The 16,985-nt window shown below is 50.3% G+C and overlaps 2 protein-coding genes across 10 annotated transcripts in view; one reads left to right on the top strand and one right to left on the bottom strand.

Annotated features, from left to right (window-relative positions):
- The window catches only part of LOC103460101 (voltage-gated potassium channel regulatory subunit KCNG4-like), a 258,663-nt gene that overhangs the window by 99,369 nt on the left and 142,309 nt on the right, over positions 1–16,985 (top strand). The window lies entirely within an intron of this gene.
- The window catches only part of herc1 (HECT and RLD domain containing E3 ubiquitin protein ligase family member 1), a 49,637-nt gene continuing 34,990 nt past the window's right edge, over positions 2,339–16,985 (bottom strand). For 6 of the 8 annotated variants that reach the window (XM_081605639.1, XM_081605638.1, XM_081605641.1 and 3 more), the window contains exons 52-79: positions 16,620–16,879; positions 16,420–16,547; positions 15,797–15,933; positions 15,487–15,687; positions 14,013–14,143; positions 13,726–13,943; positions 13,530–13,650; positions 12,632–12,781; positions 12,455–12,556; positions 12,210–12,383; positions 11,245–11,544; positions 11,111–11,176; positions 10,916–11,041; positions 10,303–10,441; positions 10,040–10,221; positions 9,812–9,967; positions 9,613–9,735; positions 9,440–9,542; positions 8,120–8,289; positions 7,901–8,039; positions 7,540–7,709; positions 7,302–7,471; positions 7,052–7,217; positions 6,892–6,968; positions 6,231–6,483; positions 5,199–5,351; positions 4,816–5,121; positions 2,339–2,829 (exon numbers count right to left, since the gene is read on the bottom strand). In XM_081605639.1, coding sequence (XP_081461765.1) covers positions 2,644–2,829; positions 4,816–5,121; positions 5,199–5,351; positions 6,231–6,483; positions 6,892–6,968; positions 7,052–7,217; positions 7,302–7,471; positions 7,540–7,709; positions 7,901–8,039; positions 8,120–8,289; positions 9,440–9,542; positions 9,613–9,735; positions 9,812–9,967; positions 10,040–10,221; positions 10,303–10,441; positions 10,916–11,041; positions 11,111–11,176; positions 11,245–11,544; positions 12,210–12,383; positions 12,455–12,556; positions 12,632–12,781; positions 13,530–13,650; positions 13,726–13,943; positions 14,013–14,143; positions 15,487–15,687; positions 15,797–15,933; positions 16,420–16,547; positions 16,620–16,879 — 4,607 coding nt within the window. In that variant the 3' untranslated portion in view covers positions 2,339–2,643. The remainder of the gene's footprint in view (positions 2,830–4,815; positions 5,122–5,198; positions 5,352–6,230; positions 6,484–6,891; positions 6,969–7,051; positions 7,218–7,301; positions 7,472–7,539; positions 7,710–7,900; positions 8,040–8,119; positions 8,290–9,439; positions 9,543–9,612; positions 9,736–9,811; positions 9,968–10,039; positions 10,222–10,302; positions 10,442–10,915; positions 11,042–11,110; positions 11,177–11,244; positions 11,545–12,209; positions 12,384–12,454; positions 12,557–12,631; positions 12,782–13,529; positions 13,651–13,725; positions 13,944–14,012; positions 14,144–15,486; positions 15,688–15,796; positions 15,934–16,419; positions 16,548–16,619; positions 16,880–16,985) is intronic. The other 2 variants (XM_081605644.1, XM_081605645.1) reach the window with 1 other exon arrangement.

Here is a 16,985-nt window from a genome sequence, read left to right as displayed (position 1 = left end):
TCTGAGATCCATTTCCATGACCTGCTGCCTTGTACCAAACCTTTACATTAGATAATAAGCCACAACCCACGATGAGAAAATCAGTCGTTCCTCCTACGACACATTTGTAAAATAATATCTGAAAGGTAAAGGGCCTGTACTTGTACAGATCTTAATCAAGTCCAAATGACCTGAAAATGCTTTTCACCACATTCACCCATTCACACACACATTCACACACTGATAGCTGTAGCTACTAGATTGTAGCTACAGCTTCCCTGGCTCAGTCTGACAGGAGTAAGGCAGGCAGTGATTCACTGGCACCACCGGCTCCTCTGACTGCCACTGGCTGGCATGGTGGGTGAATCGTCCTCTTCATCAAGGTCACAACGACTGACACAAAGTGGGGCTTCAGCAGGTACCAGATAAACTCCAACCTCCTAAACTACCATCACCCTGTTAACCAGTGCTTTTGGGATGGGCCACCACGACATCTTGGACCTGATCATGACCATGACCTTGAGGGGTTTGGGTCATGAAGGTCACCACCTCTCATGTTCTCATTGATCTGTTGACATCAGACTCTGTTTATTTCTCTCATCTTTGTTTCTACTATGAAAATGTTGTTTTTCTAGTGGATCAGCAGTTTCTCATCTTGTGTCTGAACCCTCTTTAGTTTTAAAGGGTGCATCAGAGAGACAGCTCATCATAAACGTTTGCAGGTGGTAACAGACTGATGAAGGTCAGATGATCCTCTTTTCCCATGAACTGATCATATGAATTCATAACCAGGCATTTTAAAACGGTCCATCTTCCCCATATAGTCCATGTCTAATCCACCACCACCACCAAAATCAGTAAGGATTCCATCTTTATCACAAACACATTGTTTACTTTGTCTGGCCATCACCAAGTCCAACAGATCAAGAACCACTCAGAATGAATCTTAACAAGGAAGAAGTGAGGAACTGGAAGAATATGGTATTTAAATAAGTGGACCTACAGTAGGTCTAACGTGTTTTCCCACCTTATCCAACATGTTCACACATCCTGCTCTCACACCAAACCAGGTTTAGTAAATGTAAAGGTGCATATCATGACTGGACACTTTAAACATGATGGGCACCAGAAATCTTTATTTAAACATGGACTACTAGCCTCTTCGTTGGGAGGTCTGTGGCCGTCTTCCTCTCTACGGTCTAATCAGCTCTGGTCATGTGATCGTTTCCTCTGGTCATGTGATCATTTCCTCTGGTCATGTGATCCTTTCCTCTGGTCATGTGATCATTTCCTCTGGTCATGTGATCATTTCCTCTGGTCATGTGATCGTTTCCTCTGGTCATGTGATCGTTTCCTCTGGTCATGTGATCATTTCCTCTGGTCATGTGATGATTTCCTCTGGTCATGTGATCGTTTCCTCTGGTCATGTGATCATTTCCTCTGGTCATGTGATCATTTCCTCTGGTCATGTGATCATTTCCTCTGGTCATGTGATCATTTCCTCTGGTCATGTGATCATTTCCTCTGGTCATGTGATCATTTCCTCTGGTCATGTGATCATTTCCTCTGAACATGTGATCATTTCCTCCGGTCATGTGATGATTCACTCTGAACATGTGATCATTTCCTCTGGTCATGTGATCATTTCCTCTGGTCATGTGATCATTTCCTCTGGTCATGTGATCGTTTCCTCTGGTCATGTGATCATTTCCTCTGAACATGTGATCCTGCACAAGTTTTATCCAAACTAAACTTTAAATGTTTGCTGAACATTAACTGAACGTTTAATCAGGAAGCGTTTTAGAGGCCTTGAAAGTGAAAGAAATGTCTTGGTCACTATGGTGACCGGTGGGTTTAAATCTGACGTCATTAGAATTGAATATGCACGAATCAGGCATAACATTATGACCTCTAATGTGAGGTGAAGAACACTGTTAACTTCTACCTCCACATAGCTACAGTTTGAAACTGGCTATCCTGAGCTACTTCTGGAGCTGCTTTCTCCTACTACTCTCCAATCTTCCAGTATTTGCTGTTATTTCAGCTTTGAACTGCAGGTTCCCTGTTTTTTACTCTGCATAGAAGAAACACCTGGTCTGTTATGTTTTGCTTTAACAACTTCCTGTGACTAACTTCCAGTCTCTTTCATCCTGTAGCCTTTAAAATTATGTTTCTCTCCTAGATGAAGCCACTAACTGCTCCGTTTTATCAAACTTTAAGTTTCCGTCTTTAAGAAAACAGAGACAAAAACAGATCAACTGAACCAGGAGAACTTTCTATGCTAGAGGACAAGCACAGAGTTGGTCCTTTAAATGTTATGCTAAACCAGCTTGCCATAGAGGATGCATATTTCAACAGATCAGTTCTGCAGCATTTTTATAGTTTTTTTTATTTTGTTTGCTTTGGGAAACTTGCTGCCGCCAATGAAAACAATAAATATGGATACAATGCAAAACATTTTCCTAATGAAGCATTTTACACAATGTACAATCTTTACCCAGATATTCTGTACATGTTTCCAAGGAGCTCTGTGGGAGGAAACCGGAATCAACGCGCTTCCCGTGGATTTCCATGATAAAACCTAATAAACCACAGAGAGAAATGAAGGTTGTGCCGATAGAGAAATAAAACGGATGTAAAAGAGTTTGCAGCTGCGTGGAAGCATCAGTAGTCCGTGTCGGAGCCCTCGGCGTTGTCCAAGTTGCGGGAGAGCATGTAGTTGTCCATGTCGATGGAGCGGCAGTTGTTGATGGCGTAGCGCAGCCGCTCGGCCATGACGGCCTGGCTGGAGTACGGCGGCAGGCGCAGCTGGAAGAAGCAGGTCTGGGAGGTGGGGAGGCTGTCGAACGGCTGAGGGGGAACAGAGAGCGTCAGCAGAGAGGAGGGAGGGAGGGAGGGAGGGAGTGAGGGTGGATAGGTAGGTAGGTCCGTCGGTCGGTCCGTCTAACTGCTGCTGTTCTGACTGGTCACAATGAAGTCCAATTCAACTGAATTTGAAAAATAAAATGTAAAAAAATGTAGAAATAATTTTTTTTATCAAATTTTTAATTCCGTCTATAATTTAAAAAATTTAATCGTTTTTTTTTATGATGGTCTATTAAAGGCCACTGAAGATAATTTAAAGTCTTTTTTGGCTTTTCAGAAATTTCCAAGATTTTTCACAAGGTTTCTGAGTTTTTGGCAGAAATTTGCTCCTTTTTTTTATCTACAACATCCAGAGTTTTATCTTTAAAACACTTTATCAGTTCTACGATTATAGAATATAATCTAGAATCAAACTTTCAACTTCTGGAAAATTTCTGACCCTGAAAAACCAAAAGATTTGCTATAAAAAAAAAAACTACAAACCACAAGAAAATATCTTGTAAATTTCTGTTAGAATAATTTTTACAATTTTGACTTTTCAGCATCAGAAATCTCAGTTTTTTCTGGACATTTTGGAGTTTTTTTGCAGAAATTTAGTGTTTTTGTGTCTGTTTGGCTGCAACACGGCGTCGCAGCTTTGGTAAAATATGATTTACTGAAATGTTTAATAATCAGCGTCTGACTTTAATCGATCGGCAGGATCAATACTTTGTGCAGTTTGGCTTTAATTGCAGCTCCGACTCGTTTCTTTCTGACGATTATTTCACTAATCGATTAATCGTTTCGGTTTTGCAGCATCAACTCTGGGTTTCCAAATGGGCCAGAAGCTAATTCTGTTTGTTTCCCGAGCAGAACCGGGTCAACTGGTTTGGGTCGGTCCCAGCCGGTTTGGGTCGGTCCCAGTCGGTTTGGTTTGGGTCGGTCCCAGTCGGTTTGGGTTGGTCCCAGTAGGTTTGGTTTGGGTCGGTCCCAGTCGGTTTGGTTTGGGTCGGTCCCAGTAGGTTTGGTTTGGGTTGGTCCCAGCAGGTTTGGGTCGGTCCCAGTCGGTTTGGTTTGGGTCGGTCCCAGCAGGTTTGGGTCGGTCCCAGTCGGTTTGGTTTGGGTCGGTCCCAGTCGGTTTGGTTTGGGTTGGTCCCAGTAGGTTTGGTTTGGGTCGGTCCCAGTCGGTTTGGTTTGGGTCGGTCCCAGTAGGTTTGGGTCGGTCCCAGTAGGTTTGGTTTGGGTTGGTCCCAGCAGGTTTGGTTTGGGTCGGTCCCAGTCGGTTTGGTTTGGGTCGGTCCCAGTCGGTTTGGTTTGGGTCGGTCCCAGTCGGTTTGGTTTGGGTCGGTCCCAGTCGGTTTGGTTTGGGTCGGTCCCAGTCGGTTTGGTTTGGGTCGGTCCCAGCAGGTTTGGGTCGGTCCCAGTCGGTTTGGTTTGGGTCGGTCCCAGCAGGTTTGGTTTGGGTCGGTCCCAGTCGGTTTGGTTTGGGTCGGTCCCAGTCGGTTTGGTTTGGGTCGGTCCCAGTAGGTTTGGGTCGGTCCCAGTAGGTTTGGGTCGGTCCCAGTAGGTTTGGGTTGGTCCCAGCAGGTTTGGGTCGGTCCCAGTAGGTTTGGGTCGGTCCCAGTCGGTTTGGTTTGGGTTGGTCCCAGTAGGTTTGGTTTGGGTCGGTCCCAGTCGGTTTGGTTTGGGTCGGTCCCAGTAGGTTTGGTTTGGGTCGGTCCCAGCAGGTTTGGGTCGGTCCCAGTAGGTTTGGTTTGGGTCGGTCCCAGTAGGTTTGGGTCGGTCCCAGTAGGTTTGGGTCGGTCCCAGTAGGTTTGGGTCGGTCCCAGTCGGTTTGGTTTGGGTCGGTCCCAGTAGGTTTGGTTTGGGTCGGTCCCAGTCGGTTTGGTTTGGGTCGGTCCCAATCGGTTTGGTTTGGGTCGGTCCCAGTCGGTTTGGGTCGGTCCCAGTCGGTTTGGGTCGGTCACAGCCGGTTTGGGTCGGTCCACTCACCCGGTCCACCTTCATGATCTGGAACCGCTGTGAGATGTCGGCGGTGTTGGCGGGCAGCCGGGAGCGCCCGGAGACGAAGCGCATGAAGAGGACGCGCTCGTCGTTGGAGAACTCCTCCAGGGTCTGCCAGAACCACTGGACCAGCGCGTGCTGCTCGTCCACCTCCCGGTACCGGACCACCTTCTTCAGAACCTCGCAGCAGATCTCCGGCATGCCGCACACCATCTGCTCCAGCTGCCGCGCCGTCAGCAGCGACAGCAGCGGCACCGGCACGATCCACGACATGCCCTCACGCACCGCCGCCACCTGGTGGACGGGAGGAGAACCGACAGGTTAAGAAGGCGGTTCTGGTTCCGGTTCTGGTCCGGCCAGACTCCGTTTACCTGTCGGTCGATCTCGTGCAGCCGGTACTCGACGGCCCGCTCCACATACTCCTTCCTGTTGGAGAAGGAGAGCGGGATGCTGCCTCCGCCGGGAATTATGGGAACCATCTTCCCGTCCGCGCTCTGACCCACGAACGAGTCCAGAGGTATCATCTGGAACAGAACCAGCAGAACCGGGCTTAACAGAACCACCAGAACCAACCTGACAGCAGCTGGAGCGCCACCAACAGGCCGGTTCTGGTGTCGACAGATCCAGGCGGATCGCATCAGGGAAAATCCAGTCAAAGCTCATTTTGATTTGAGCCAAAACGATGAAACTGGTCAAAACGTCCAAACACACAGCAACAGATACAATTCTGCAAAAAGTCCTGCAACCACTAAAAGGTGGGAGATTATTTGTTAAACCTTAAATTTGTAAGATGTGTTGAATAAAACTCCTCCTGCTGGAGATGGAGAAGTGAGAAAAACATGTTTTCACATGTTCGCTTGCCACCTTTCATTCCCAACACTACTGGATGCAATCCTGGAACAAAATCACAGGCTAGCAGGCTAACAGGCTAACAAGCTAGCAGGCTAACAGGTTAACAGGCTAGCAGGCTAACAGGCTAGCAGGTTAACAGGCTAGCAGGTTAACAAGGTAGCAGGCTAACAGGCTAGCAGGCTAACAGGCTAACAGGTTACAGGTTAACAGGCTAGCAGGCTAACAGGTTAGCAGGCTAGCAGGTCACAGAATAACAGGCTAGCAGGTTAGCAGGCTAACAAGCTCGCAGCTTAGCAGGCTACCAAGCTCGCAGGTTAACAGGCTACCAGGCTAGCAGGCTAACAGGCTAGCAGGTTAGCAGGCTAACAGGTTAGCAGCTTAGCAGGCTAATAGGCCAGCAGGCTAACAGGCTAGCAGGTTAGCAGGCTAACACTGTGTCCTGTTGGAGACGCCTCCACATAGCTGTGATTTCCCCTCTTTTTGTCCGTGGAGGAACTGGAGGAGGACTAGAGGTTCTATTCTAACTCGGATCAGAACCGCCCGGTCCCCACCTCGTGGAAGCTGTCCTCGGTGATGCCGCTGTCCTCGATGTGCAGGATGCTCTTCAGCGTCTGGACGTACAGCAGGTCCACCTCCTCCAGGTCCTCCAGCTGCAGCGGGACGCAGCACAGCTGTTTCCATACCAACGGCGCCAGGTGCAGGTCCAGCGGCTTCTTGGTGCGGACCGCCACGCCCATCAGGATGCCCAGGAACTTGAACTGGACCATGTGCTCGTCCAGGCAGGCGGACGGGTTGAAGAGGAACCTGGAGGAAAACGAGAGGATTAGCAGCTCCAATACTGATAATCGATCGATCACCGTCGTCTTCTGACTCAACCTTTGCAGAAACATTATTTTCTTTTTACAGATGCGGAAACAAGTCCCTGAATCTGTCGTCCAAACATTTCCCCGTGTCGGTTTTGGAGCAATCAGGCCGTGAATCTTAAATTTACTGTGTTTTCATTCCAGCGCAGCTCAGATTTTACTCATGAATTAAACTAAATTCATCCAGTAAACCTGAACTGAACACAAATGGAACAAAATGTCACATTAATTCCTCGTCAGGTGAAGTTTGTTACTTTGCAGTGGCTTCGTTTTCGGTCATTTCTGTCATTCTCATAACCATGAGGTGCGTTCGCTGGCAGTGGGATTTTACAGCTTTCCTGCTGCCCACCTGTCTCTGTTGTAGCCGACCTCTGCGGTGGCGTTAGGGGACGGGATCAGCAGGTCCACCACACCCGTCTCCAGCTCCTGCAAAACATTCCCACCATCAGTCACCTGGAAACCCCTGGAAACCCCTGGAGTCGGCGAGGGAAGCTCAGAGCAGGGAATACCTGGCACATCTCAGTGATGGTGTCATCAAACACGCCGCCCGCGTCGTCCGCCCCCTCGCCCACCAGCTTGACCTTCCAGGCGCGGGACGGCAGCCGCAGGTCGGAGGCGTTCAGCTTCACCACCTGCCGGGCGATCTGGACGAAGATCGGTTTGCACTTCCGGCCGCTGCGCCGAGGCGGAGAGAGGAACCGGAGCGTCAGTCGGGTTCTGGACTGTAAAGTGGGTTTACGAGGCGGGCGGGTCACTGACCGGGTGGAGATCCGCTTGACGGTGATCTGCGGGCCGTAGTTCTTCCCCTGAACCATGGTCTTCCCGATGGAGCGCACCATGGGCAGCGTGTAGACCCGGGGGGCCAGCAGGGGGCGCAGCTGGCCCTGGACGATGCCCCAGGTGCCGGCGTTGTAGTGGGAGGTGCAGCTCTGCGGAAAAACAGGCAGTGAGGACGGCCGGCCGGGTTCTGGAGGTTCTGCTGCGGTTCTGATCTCACCTGGTTGTTGGGGCTGAGGTTCAGCAGCCGCCATGACGAGTACATGAGGTCGGAGAAATGGTAGAGGAGGCGGAGCCGCGCCCTCACCGCCTCCATGCTGACCTCCTTCAGCCCGCTGTACTGAGGCGGAACCGCCACCGGGAGGCCCAGCTGGAGCGGAACCGACGAGCCTGAAGGCGACGAAGACGAGGAAAGATGGAGGCTGTTTTACAGCAGAAGGCTGAGGAGAGTCTGGATCAGGACCAGCTTTGCTTTGGGCCGGATCTGGGTCCGGCCAGAACTACATGGCTTACTTTAAGGTCCAATAACTCATTACTGAATCAGAGCAAGAACCGGACCGGCGGTTCAGAACCGGACCCACCTGGCGCGCGCGGCGGCACGCAGGGCGCCGTCCAGGCGGCGCTGTGGCAGCGTCCAGCAGAGATCTGGTTGATGTTCTTGCCCTGCAGCGCCGTCACCAGCGTGGGCTCTCTGACGTGGTTGGTGTGGCCCAGACCCAGCTGCGGGATCGGATCAACAGAGCGGGTCAGGACCGGACCTGTGGACCCGGTCGGATCGGTCCGGTCGGGCCGCGGGTTACCTGTCCCTCCGAGTTGCTGCCCCAGGCGAAGACGTCTCCAGTGGAGGACAGAACCAGCGTGTGCTCGGCGCCGATCGCCACGTCCTGAATGTGGATCCCGGACAGCGCCGGAACCTGCTGGGGCCGGTTGTGGTTCCGAGCTCGGCCTTCTGGGAGTCCGATCAGCCGGTCTTTAATGGGACGCAAGAAAACATCTCAACGTTAGAAACACGAAGCGATGATTATTATTATCATCATTATTATCATTATCATCATTATTATTATCATTATTATCATCATCATTATTATCATTATTATTATCATTATTATCATTATTATCATTATCATCATTATTATTATCATTATTATATTATCATTATTATTATCATTATTATTATTATCATTATCATCATTATTATTATCATTATCATCATTATTATTATCATTATTATCATCATCATCATAATTATTATTATTATTATCATTATTATTATCATTATCATCATCATCATTATTATTATCATTATCATTATTATTATTATCATTATTATTATCATTATCATCATCATTATCATTATTATCATCATTATTATCATTATTATTATTATCATTATTATTATCATCATTATTATTATCATTATTATCATCATCATTATCATTATTATTATTATAATTATTATCATCATTATTATTATCATTATCATCATTATTATTATCATTATTATCATTATTATTATCATCATCATTATTATCATCATTATTATTATCATCATTATTATTATCATTATTATCATAATTATTTTCATCATCATTATTATTATTATTATCATCATTATTATTATCATCATTATTATTATCATTATTATCATAATTATTTTCATCATCATTATTATTATTATTATCATCATTATTATTCCGGACCAACAGAATCATTTCTCCATGTTGTAGCATTAGCATCTCGGCTAATTTTAGGCCCTTTATAACTTAAGTCAATGTTAGTCAACATGCTAGTGACATAATTTTAGCTAACCTTAGCATTCCAGCTCAGGTCTGGAGGTCAACGTGCTACTGATAGTCCTGATGCTACTGACAGCATGTAGGCTAACAGGAGCATTTTAGCTAATTATTTACATATTCATGACATGCAACAGAGACTCTCTGCAGTCTGAAGCCGTTTAGCTCCAAACCCTAATGGTTTGGATCTGGTTCTAGCAGATCAACACTTCGGCAGGCTCCTTCACGTTTCTTCAGTTCTAGTTATATTATCAGGCTCCTGTTTGCTTCAACATGAGGACAGAGCCGCTAATCTTAGAGCAGACAGGTCAGGGACATTGAGGTAACCTTGGCCGAACGTGTAAACTTTGCCGTCTTTGGTTAAAGCCACGGAGAACTGCGTCCCACAGGCCACCTTCTGGATCCCCGTCCCACAGAGGATGTCCACCTTCTGCGGAGTTAGAGACAGCATCAGTTACAAGCCAAACAGCTCGGCTCTTCCCTCTTCAGCCCAATCCTACCTGGGGAGAAGACTTGGCCGTCGAGTTCCCGAGCCCCAGTTTCCCATAGTCTCCGTCGCCGAAGGCCCAAACCATGCTTCCGTCCGCAGAGACGACCAGCGTGTGGTTCAGACCGCAGGCCACCTGAGGAGAACCGGCAGCGTGAGCCGCCGCCGCCGTCCTCTGTCCATCAGAACTCGGCTGCTTGGGGATCGCTCACCTGTCCCACTTGGTAACCCTCCAGAGCCGTCACCTTCTCTGGAAGCTTCTTGTTGGACGTGTTTCCCAGGCCCAGTCGGCCGTAATCTCCGTTCCCGAAGGTGAAAAGCTTCCCGTCGGCCGTCACCACCGCAGAGTGTTTGAATCCACACGACATCTGCAGGGCAGAGAGCGTGAGGACCAAGAGCCGAAGAGCCCGCGGTTTAAATGTTCCTGCAGACGGACCCACCTGGACCACCTCCTCTCCCTGCAGCGCCTCGATCTGCCGCGGTCGGCGCTGGCGATCACTGTTGCCGTGGCCCAGCTTGCCGTAGTCGCCGTCCCCCCAGCTGAAGACCTCGCCGCTCTCCGTCAGAGCCATGGAGTGGCCGTCGCTGCCGCACGACGTCACCAGCTGGGTCACCACGAATCCTGGAGGCGGAAAACCAAACCACTGCTGTTCTGGATGGTTCTAGGGTCCAAACCGGTTCTGGTCGCCGGGGGCCGGCTCACCTTGCAGAGCGGAGATGATGGTGAGGACGTGCAGGTCGTCGGAGTTCCCCTGTCCCAGGCGGCCGTAGCTGCCCTCTCCGCAGGCCAACACCGACCCGTTGGGCTGGATCACAAAGGTGCAGTTCTGACCACAAACCACCTGCAGAACCAACACCGGATCAGGTTCAGGCTAATCCAGCGGTAGAAACACGTCAGCTAATGGTGGAGCTCATTTTCTGTTCATGCCTTTCGCTTTGAAACGTTTAGCGACACCTAAAGAAATTTCAGATAAATTTAAATTATTAGCTTTTTTCCTGCCGTTTCCCTTCGTCTCCTCATGTTCCAGCCGCTGCATAGCATGTTGGTGTAGCACGTCAATATTAGCTACTGCTGAGTAGCCTGTTTGTAGAGCTCTTTAGCATATGCTACTGCTAACTACTGTTTTGGTTTCACAATTTAGCGCTAGACGGTGTAGCGATTTAGCGTTAGCTACAGGTTCATGCGATGTCATGGAGGACGGCACTAGCTACTGCTAAATACTGATGGTGCAACACTTTAGCACCGATTCTGATTAATGCTTTAGGCTTAGCACAGCTAGCATGTGAGTTAGCGGTTGCTGGTGTGTCATCAGAACCTGCTGGGCCTGTGAGAAGGACGGGGCGGTGGTCGGAACCAGGATGTTCCTGCCGGCCTCGGCCAGCTGGCCGTGCCGACCCGCTCCCCACAGGAAGACGTCACACTTCCCCCCCAGGTGCCAGTCCTGGAGACAAACACACAGGTGAGGCAGGCCGGACCCTCAGATGACTCCAGGAGGCGGGTCTGGACCTACCTCCGGCCTGGACGTGGCCCAGGACATGATCTGCTCGTCCATCCCGGCCGCCCACTTCCCGTTGTCCTGGAAACAGACAGAGCGTTAGAGTGGGCCGCGGAGCCGCCGGTCAGGCCGCCGCCGCCGCCTCTCACCATCACCAGAGCCATCTCCTCCTTGGGCACCGGCTCCAGGTCAGGAACGCAGAAGGAGTCCGGGAACGTGGCGCCGCGGGCGAGGGCCTCGGCCGCCTTGACGGTGGTGGAGAAGCAGTCGAGCCACGCCCACTCGCTGGCGCTCCAGACGGCGGTGCCGGACTCCGGAGGACAGCGGCGGAGGTGGGGCGGGGCGGGGGGGCGGCACAGGAGCTGGTCCAGGTGGAGGCCGACCGCCAGCGACGCCAGGCACTGCATGTAGGGGCTGTGGACGAGCTGCTCGCCACAAACCACGTGAGGCTGCAGGAAACCAGACCAGCACGCCGTCAGAAAATCCACTTCCTGTTTACAGAAACCAGGAACGGACCCGGGGGTTTGGGCCGACCCGGCTTCAGAACCGCCTCAGAGAGTCGGACAGCAAATCAGTAACACTAAATATCATGACAGACACCTGATCAATATCGAAACGTCCGACAGAATATCCACTGAACTCTGATCCAGAACCGAACGGCATTCTGGGAGGTGTAGGCAGAGGAAGGCTTTACAGCTCACTGCCAGCTAAGCTAGCTGGGTAGCTTAGCTCACTCTCTGGTTGCCTAGCAACACCTTACAGAGCAACACCTGCGCAGCAGCAGATTAAAGCTGCAGTTTGAAACGTTTATTAATATTTCTTTGCTCTCCGTGTCGCAGCAGTTTGGTTGTTTTTGCTCTGATCGATCTGTTCTCAGATCAGCTGTTTCACGTCACAACATGACTACAGGTTGTAAAAAACATATTTTAATAAAGTTACGTACTGCAGCTTTAAGGATTTGCCTCATAACTGCTTAAAAATAAACAACAACGGCGTTGATTATAAGTATGGATAAAACGGTCCGGCCACCAGGATTAAAACGACAATCGTCCAATCAATAAAGACTCGTACTGCCTGATGAGTGGTTTCCATGGAGACGCGTCTCTCGGCCTACCTTCTCGTAGGCGTACTGCTCCTGCAGCATCACCGGCAGCCGCTCCAGGAACGCCCGCATGCAGGGCGCCGCGTTGAGGCCGACCACGCCTTGCCGCTTCAGCGCCGAGCGGCACGTCGCCAGCACGTGGTTGGACACCATGAACTCCTTGGAGCAGTTCACCACCAGAACGTCCTGGAGACGCGACAGACACTCACAGAAAGGCGACGGAGACGAGGAGCGACAGAAAGAGTCCGATGCCTAACCTTTGACCTGTTGGAGCAGACGGCCACGCCCACATCTGGGATCCAGACAATGTTCTGGATGGCTCCGGATCCGGCGACGACGGTCTGCAGGACGGATCCGTCCTGTGGGACAGGAAGCAAGCGGTGAGCGCAGGAGGAAGGAAGTCCGGCCGGCCGGTCCAGACGGTGGCCTCTTACCCGCAGAGACCAGATGTTCATGAGGCCGCCGGCGCCGCCGGAGGCCAGCGCCAGGCCGTCGGGGCTGAAGGCCAGCGTCCGGACCGGCGTGATGTGTCCCTTCAGCTGGAGGACGCACACGGCTCCGTCCCCCTCCCAACGCGGCGGCGGCTGCAACACAACCACAAAACGAGTCATTTGATCTGAAGCTGATGGAGAAAACCACCACAAACATCTGGATCATCGGCGCTACTGTAAAAAAGAAACTGGAAAGAAAAACTTCCTGATCGATTCTGAAGAAGAAACAGAAAAATAATGTTTTAAATCCAGAATTTACTGCATGTTTTGCTTTAAAAACATTTTGGATCTACAAGGATTCACAGATGACCTTTTTTACAAAAACTCGACTTCTTTCATCTTTATGTTGCAAACTTATTTTAATGCTCAACAGCAAAACTAAACAAAATTAAACCTTTTGTCGTTTTTATAAAACTTGAGGCCTGCGGGTATTTTTACTAGTTTAAACTTAACTTTAACTTTTCAATCCCTCCGGTTCTTTGTGGAAATTCAGACAACATCAGCTTTTTTTGTGTTGATACACAATTGTGAATTTATTTTAACATTTTTTAGCAAAAATGGTCAAAAACTCAGAAACGCTACCTTCCACCTGCAGGTGGCAGCATTTATCTCTTCTACACTGGAAACTAAAAGTCACATTTATCGTCACAAATATCTTAATATTCCTTGCAAATATTTCTAAAGGAGCATAAAAAAGAAAATGACAAAAACAATCAATAAATCCAGATTTATGCGAGGCATTTTCTTCTTCTCTTGTGTCTGAATTGAACACAGTAAAAGTTTGGTGGAAGGAGAACTGTTCCCGTTCGGCCCCGGAGGCCAGAGGTGCGTCTCGCGTTACCAGTAGTTTGGGTTTGGCGTCGTTCTCCCACAGCGTCTCCGAGTCGCACCGGGAGGATTCTGGGAAGTGGCAGATCTCCTGAGGAACGGTCCAAACCGACACCAGGCCGTTCTGGCAGCATCTGGAAGAAAGCAGTGAGCCGTTCAGGAGGAGAACCGGAACCGTTCGGGTCGGCGCGGCTGCAGCTGAGACCTACATGGCGAGCATGCTGAGCGGTCTGGGCCCGCGGCCCGGCAGGCCGCACCACGCCACGCCGTTCACCTGGGAGGCGTGGCGCAGGCTCTGCAGGCAGCGCCAGCCGGAACCCGGACCCGAGTCCCGGTCCGGGGCGGCCCACAGCTTCACCGTCTCCTCCTTGGCGCAGGTCAGCAGGATCTGGCCGTTGGGGCTCCACTTCATGCTGCTGATGGACTCCTGAGGGACAGACCGCCATGAGCGCCGGCTGGGGGAAAGGTTCTGGTCGGGTCCGGACGGCCCGGTTACCTTGTGAGCGTCGATCACGACCACGGCTCCTTTCTCCAGCGGCTCCTTGGATCCGATCAGCAGCTTTCCGTCGGCGTACCCCACAGCGAACGGCCGGTCCTCGCTGTACCAGGCGATGTGCATCACGGCCACTGGGGGGCGACACTCACATGTTCACGCTGCAGGAACTGACCTTCAGATCGACCCTGAAATCTGATTCTTTCTGCACTTTTCTAGATAGATGCGACGTGTTCCTGATCTCCTGGGTGAAGAAGCCTGAAAGCTTCCTGCAGGCCCAGCAGAGGCCCAGCAACATCACACCTACTGAGCATGCTCAGTGGGAGTGAGCATGCTCAGTGGGACTGAGCATGCTCAGTCGGACTGAGCATGCTCAGTGGGACTGAGCATGCTCAGTGGGACTGAGCATGCTCAGTGGGACTGAGCAGTGGGACAGAGCATGGACTGAGCATGCTCAGTGGGACTGAGTGGGACTGAGCATGCACAGTGGGACTGAGCAGTGGGACTGAGCATGCTCAGTGGGACTGAGCAGTGGGACTGAGCATGCTCAGTGGGACTGAGCAGTGGGACTGAGCATGCTCAGTGGGACTGAGCAGTGGGAGTGAGCATGCTCAGTGGGACTGAGTGGGACTGAGCATGCTCAATGGGACTGAGCATGGAGGCTAATGGACGAGTAGCGCATCTTGATTTTAAAGTTGTCATCCGTCGTGTTGTTGAAATGACGTCTGTCGAGAATCAGCGACAGATTCAGGTCACATGGGAAAAAAATCGGATAATTATTGGAGATGAGGAAAGTTTGGGATTTTTAATTAAACTTTAGTTTCATTTCACTTTTTTTGTCTCGTTCAGTTTTAATTAGGTTTTAGAGTCTGTTTGCTAGTTTTTGTTAATTAAATATTGTTTAGTTACAGTAGGAGTTTTAGTTGTTTTAATATTTAGTTAATTTTATGTACAGAATTTAAAAAGTCAAAGTGTTTTATTGTGATTATGTTTACATCAGTTGGGTTATGAATACTTAATAAAAATAACATTTGCAAAAAATGTATTCAATTATTGTTGAACATCAACTGACTGAAGTTTCCTCCAAATTTCTGCCGTTTCCATTTTGCGGACTAGCCTAGCGTAGCATAGCCTAGTGTAGCCTAGCATAGCATAGCCTAGCCTAGCTTAGCGTCGCGTAGCCTAGCATAGCGTAGCCGCCAGGAGGTTTACGGAGCGCCGTGATTTACCGGCTAACTGCTTATTCCACATCAGTTCAAAACGCCATTAAAAAGGAAAACAGAGAATATTACGTCTATAATCTCAGTATGTTCTCGTTAGCTTTATAAACGTTCCAGTTAGTTGTAGTTTTTCCCCGTTAATTACTGTTTATGTCAGTTTTTCAAACTTTCCACATGTAACTGCGATGCCTTCATAAAATCTGATCCGTCGCTCAGACCGTCGTGGAAACGTCCGGTTCAGGTCGCATCGTTCCTACCGTCTTTCCTGTAGCAGTGCTCCAGCTCGCTGCGGTGCATGTCGCTGGCGTCCAGGACCTCGATGAGGCCCAGCGACCCGTCCATCCGGCCCACCAGCAGCATGTCCTTGGGCTCGCTGCACCACAGAGACTCCGCCTCCTCCTCCGGCCACGCCAGCGCCGACACCCAGTGGGGCTGCACGTCCAGCAGGCCTTTACCGCCTGCAGGAGGACCAGCCAGATCTGAACCAGCTTTCACACAGAAACCTGCATCTGCTTGGTTCCCCCTACAGGATGGGAGGGGAACAGCAGCAGGAAACGGCAGCTTTACCGTTAACTTGCCAGATGTTGACCATTTTCTCCATGGCTGATGCCAGATATTTTCCAGTCACACTCCAGGCCAGAGGAGACAGGCTAGGGTCGCTGGGAGAGCCCAGAGTGGACATCCCATCCTCCGAGGAGCCATCACTGGAGGACAGACAGAGACGCATTTAATCTTTTCTGCTGACAAAAGATTAAATAAATGTGCAGATTTCTGCACCGGATTCCACGCAGCAAAAACACCAAATCTTACCGAGTGTTTTCCTCTCATTTCCAGTGCAAATGTCTCAGTACACATGAAATAGGACAAAACTAACTAACTTCTCAGAAAGTTATAGGCAGTTATGTTACGTCAATAATTCTTGAATACTGATAAAAAGTCGACATGGTGAAATTTAGTGCTTTAATGCTTTAGCATTAGCTTCTGCTAGGTGTTGATGTAACGTTTTAGCATTAGGGTAATTAATATTTACGACTAGCACTCTGGGGTTAGTGAAGCTAACTAGTTAGCGGTGTCCGCCTCTAAACCTTGAACACGATGCTAACGCTATGCTAACGCTATGCGTTAGCATAGCGTTAGCTACGTTTATCCCCAGGAGATCCAGGGCAGTTTTGTAGGACAGAGGAACTCACTCCTTGTTGAAGACGCAGGTCTGCTGCAGCGTGTACTGGCTCTTCGTCACGTTCCACACCCGGACCGTCCCGTCGCTGCCGCTGGTGGCCAGCAGGCCTTTCTTACTGCACCAGCCGCAGGTGATGACCTGAGGGAAGACGAGAGGTCAGGAGCCCATCTGGAGCCGGCCGCCGCCACAGGAGGAGGAGAAGCCACCGACCCGGCTCTGGTGCGCCTCCAGCTTGATGAAGGAGCACTTCCGCAGATCCCCCGCCATGTCGGCGAAGGTCTGCGGCCGGCTCTGGCTGTTGTCGCGGTCGTGTGCGGCCAGCGTGCGGACCAGCTGCTGCGCAGCCCACTGGCGGTGCTGGGAGGAGAGCCTGGAGGACAGGCAGCAGGCCGCCAGAGCGTTGGCCAGCTCCAGGGGGCCTACAGCGGAGGGATTATGGGAAGGATGGGCATATAAATGCGCAGTTAGACCTGCTCGACACGGAACAGAAGGCGAAGAACACCAGGTGAGTCAGGGAGGAACAACGGAGACCATGGAGCAAACAGAGGCTTTCTGAGCCAGAACCAGGAGGTTCCC

The sequence above is a fragment of the Poecilia reticulata genome, chromosome 3, assembly GCF_904066995.2.
Source record: "Poecilia reticulata chromosome 3, P_reticulata-male-v2, whole genome shotgun sequence".
NCBI classification, from domain to species: Eukaryota; Metazoa; Chordata; class Actinopteri; order Cyprinodontiformes; family Poeciliidae; genus Poecilia; species Poecilia reticulata.
Note: the sequence above shows the minus strand (reverse complement) of the source record. Positions and strands in the feature narration are given on the sequence as shown.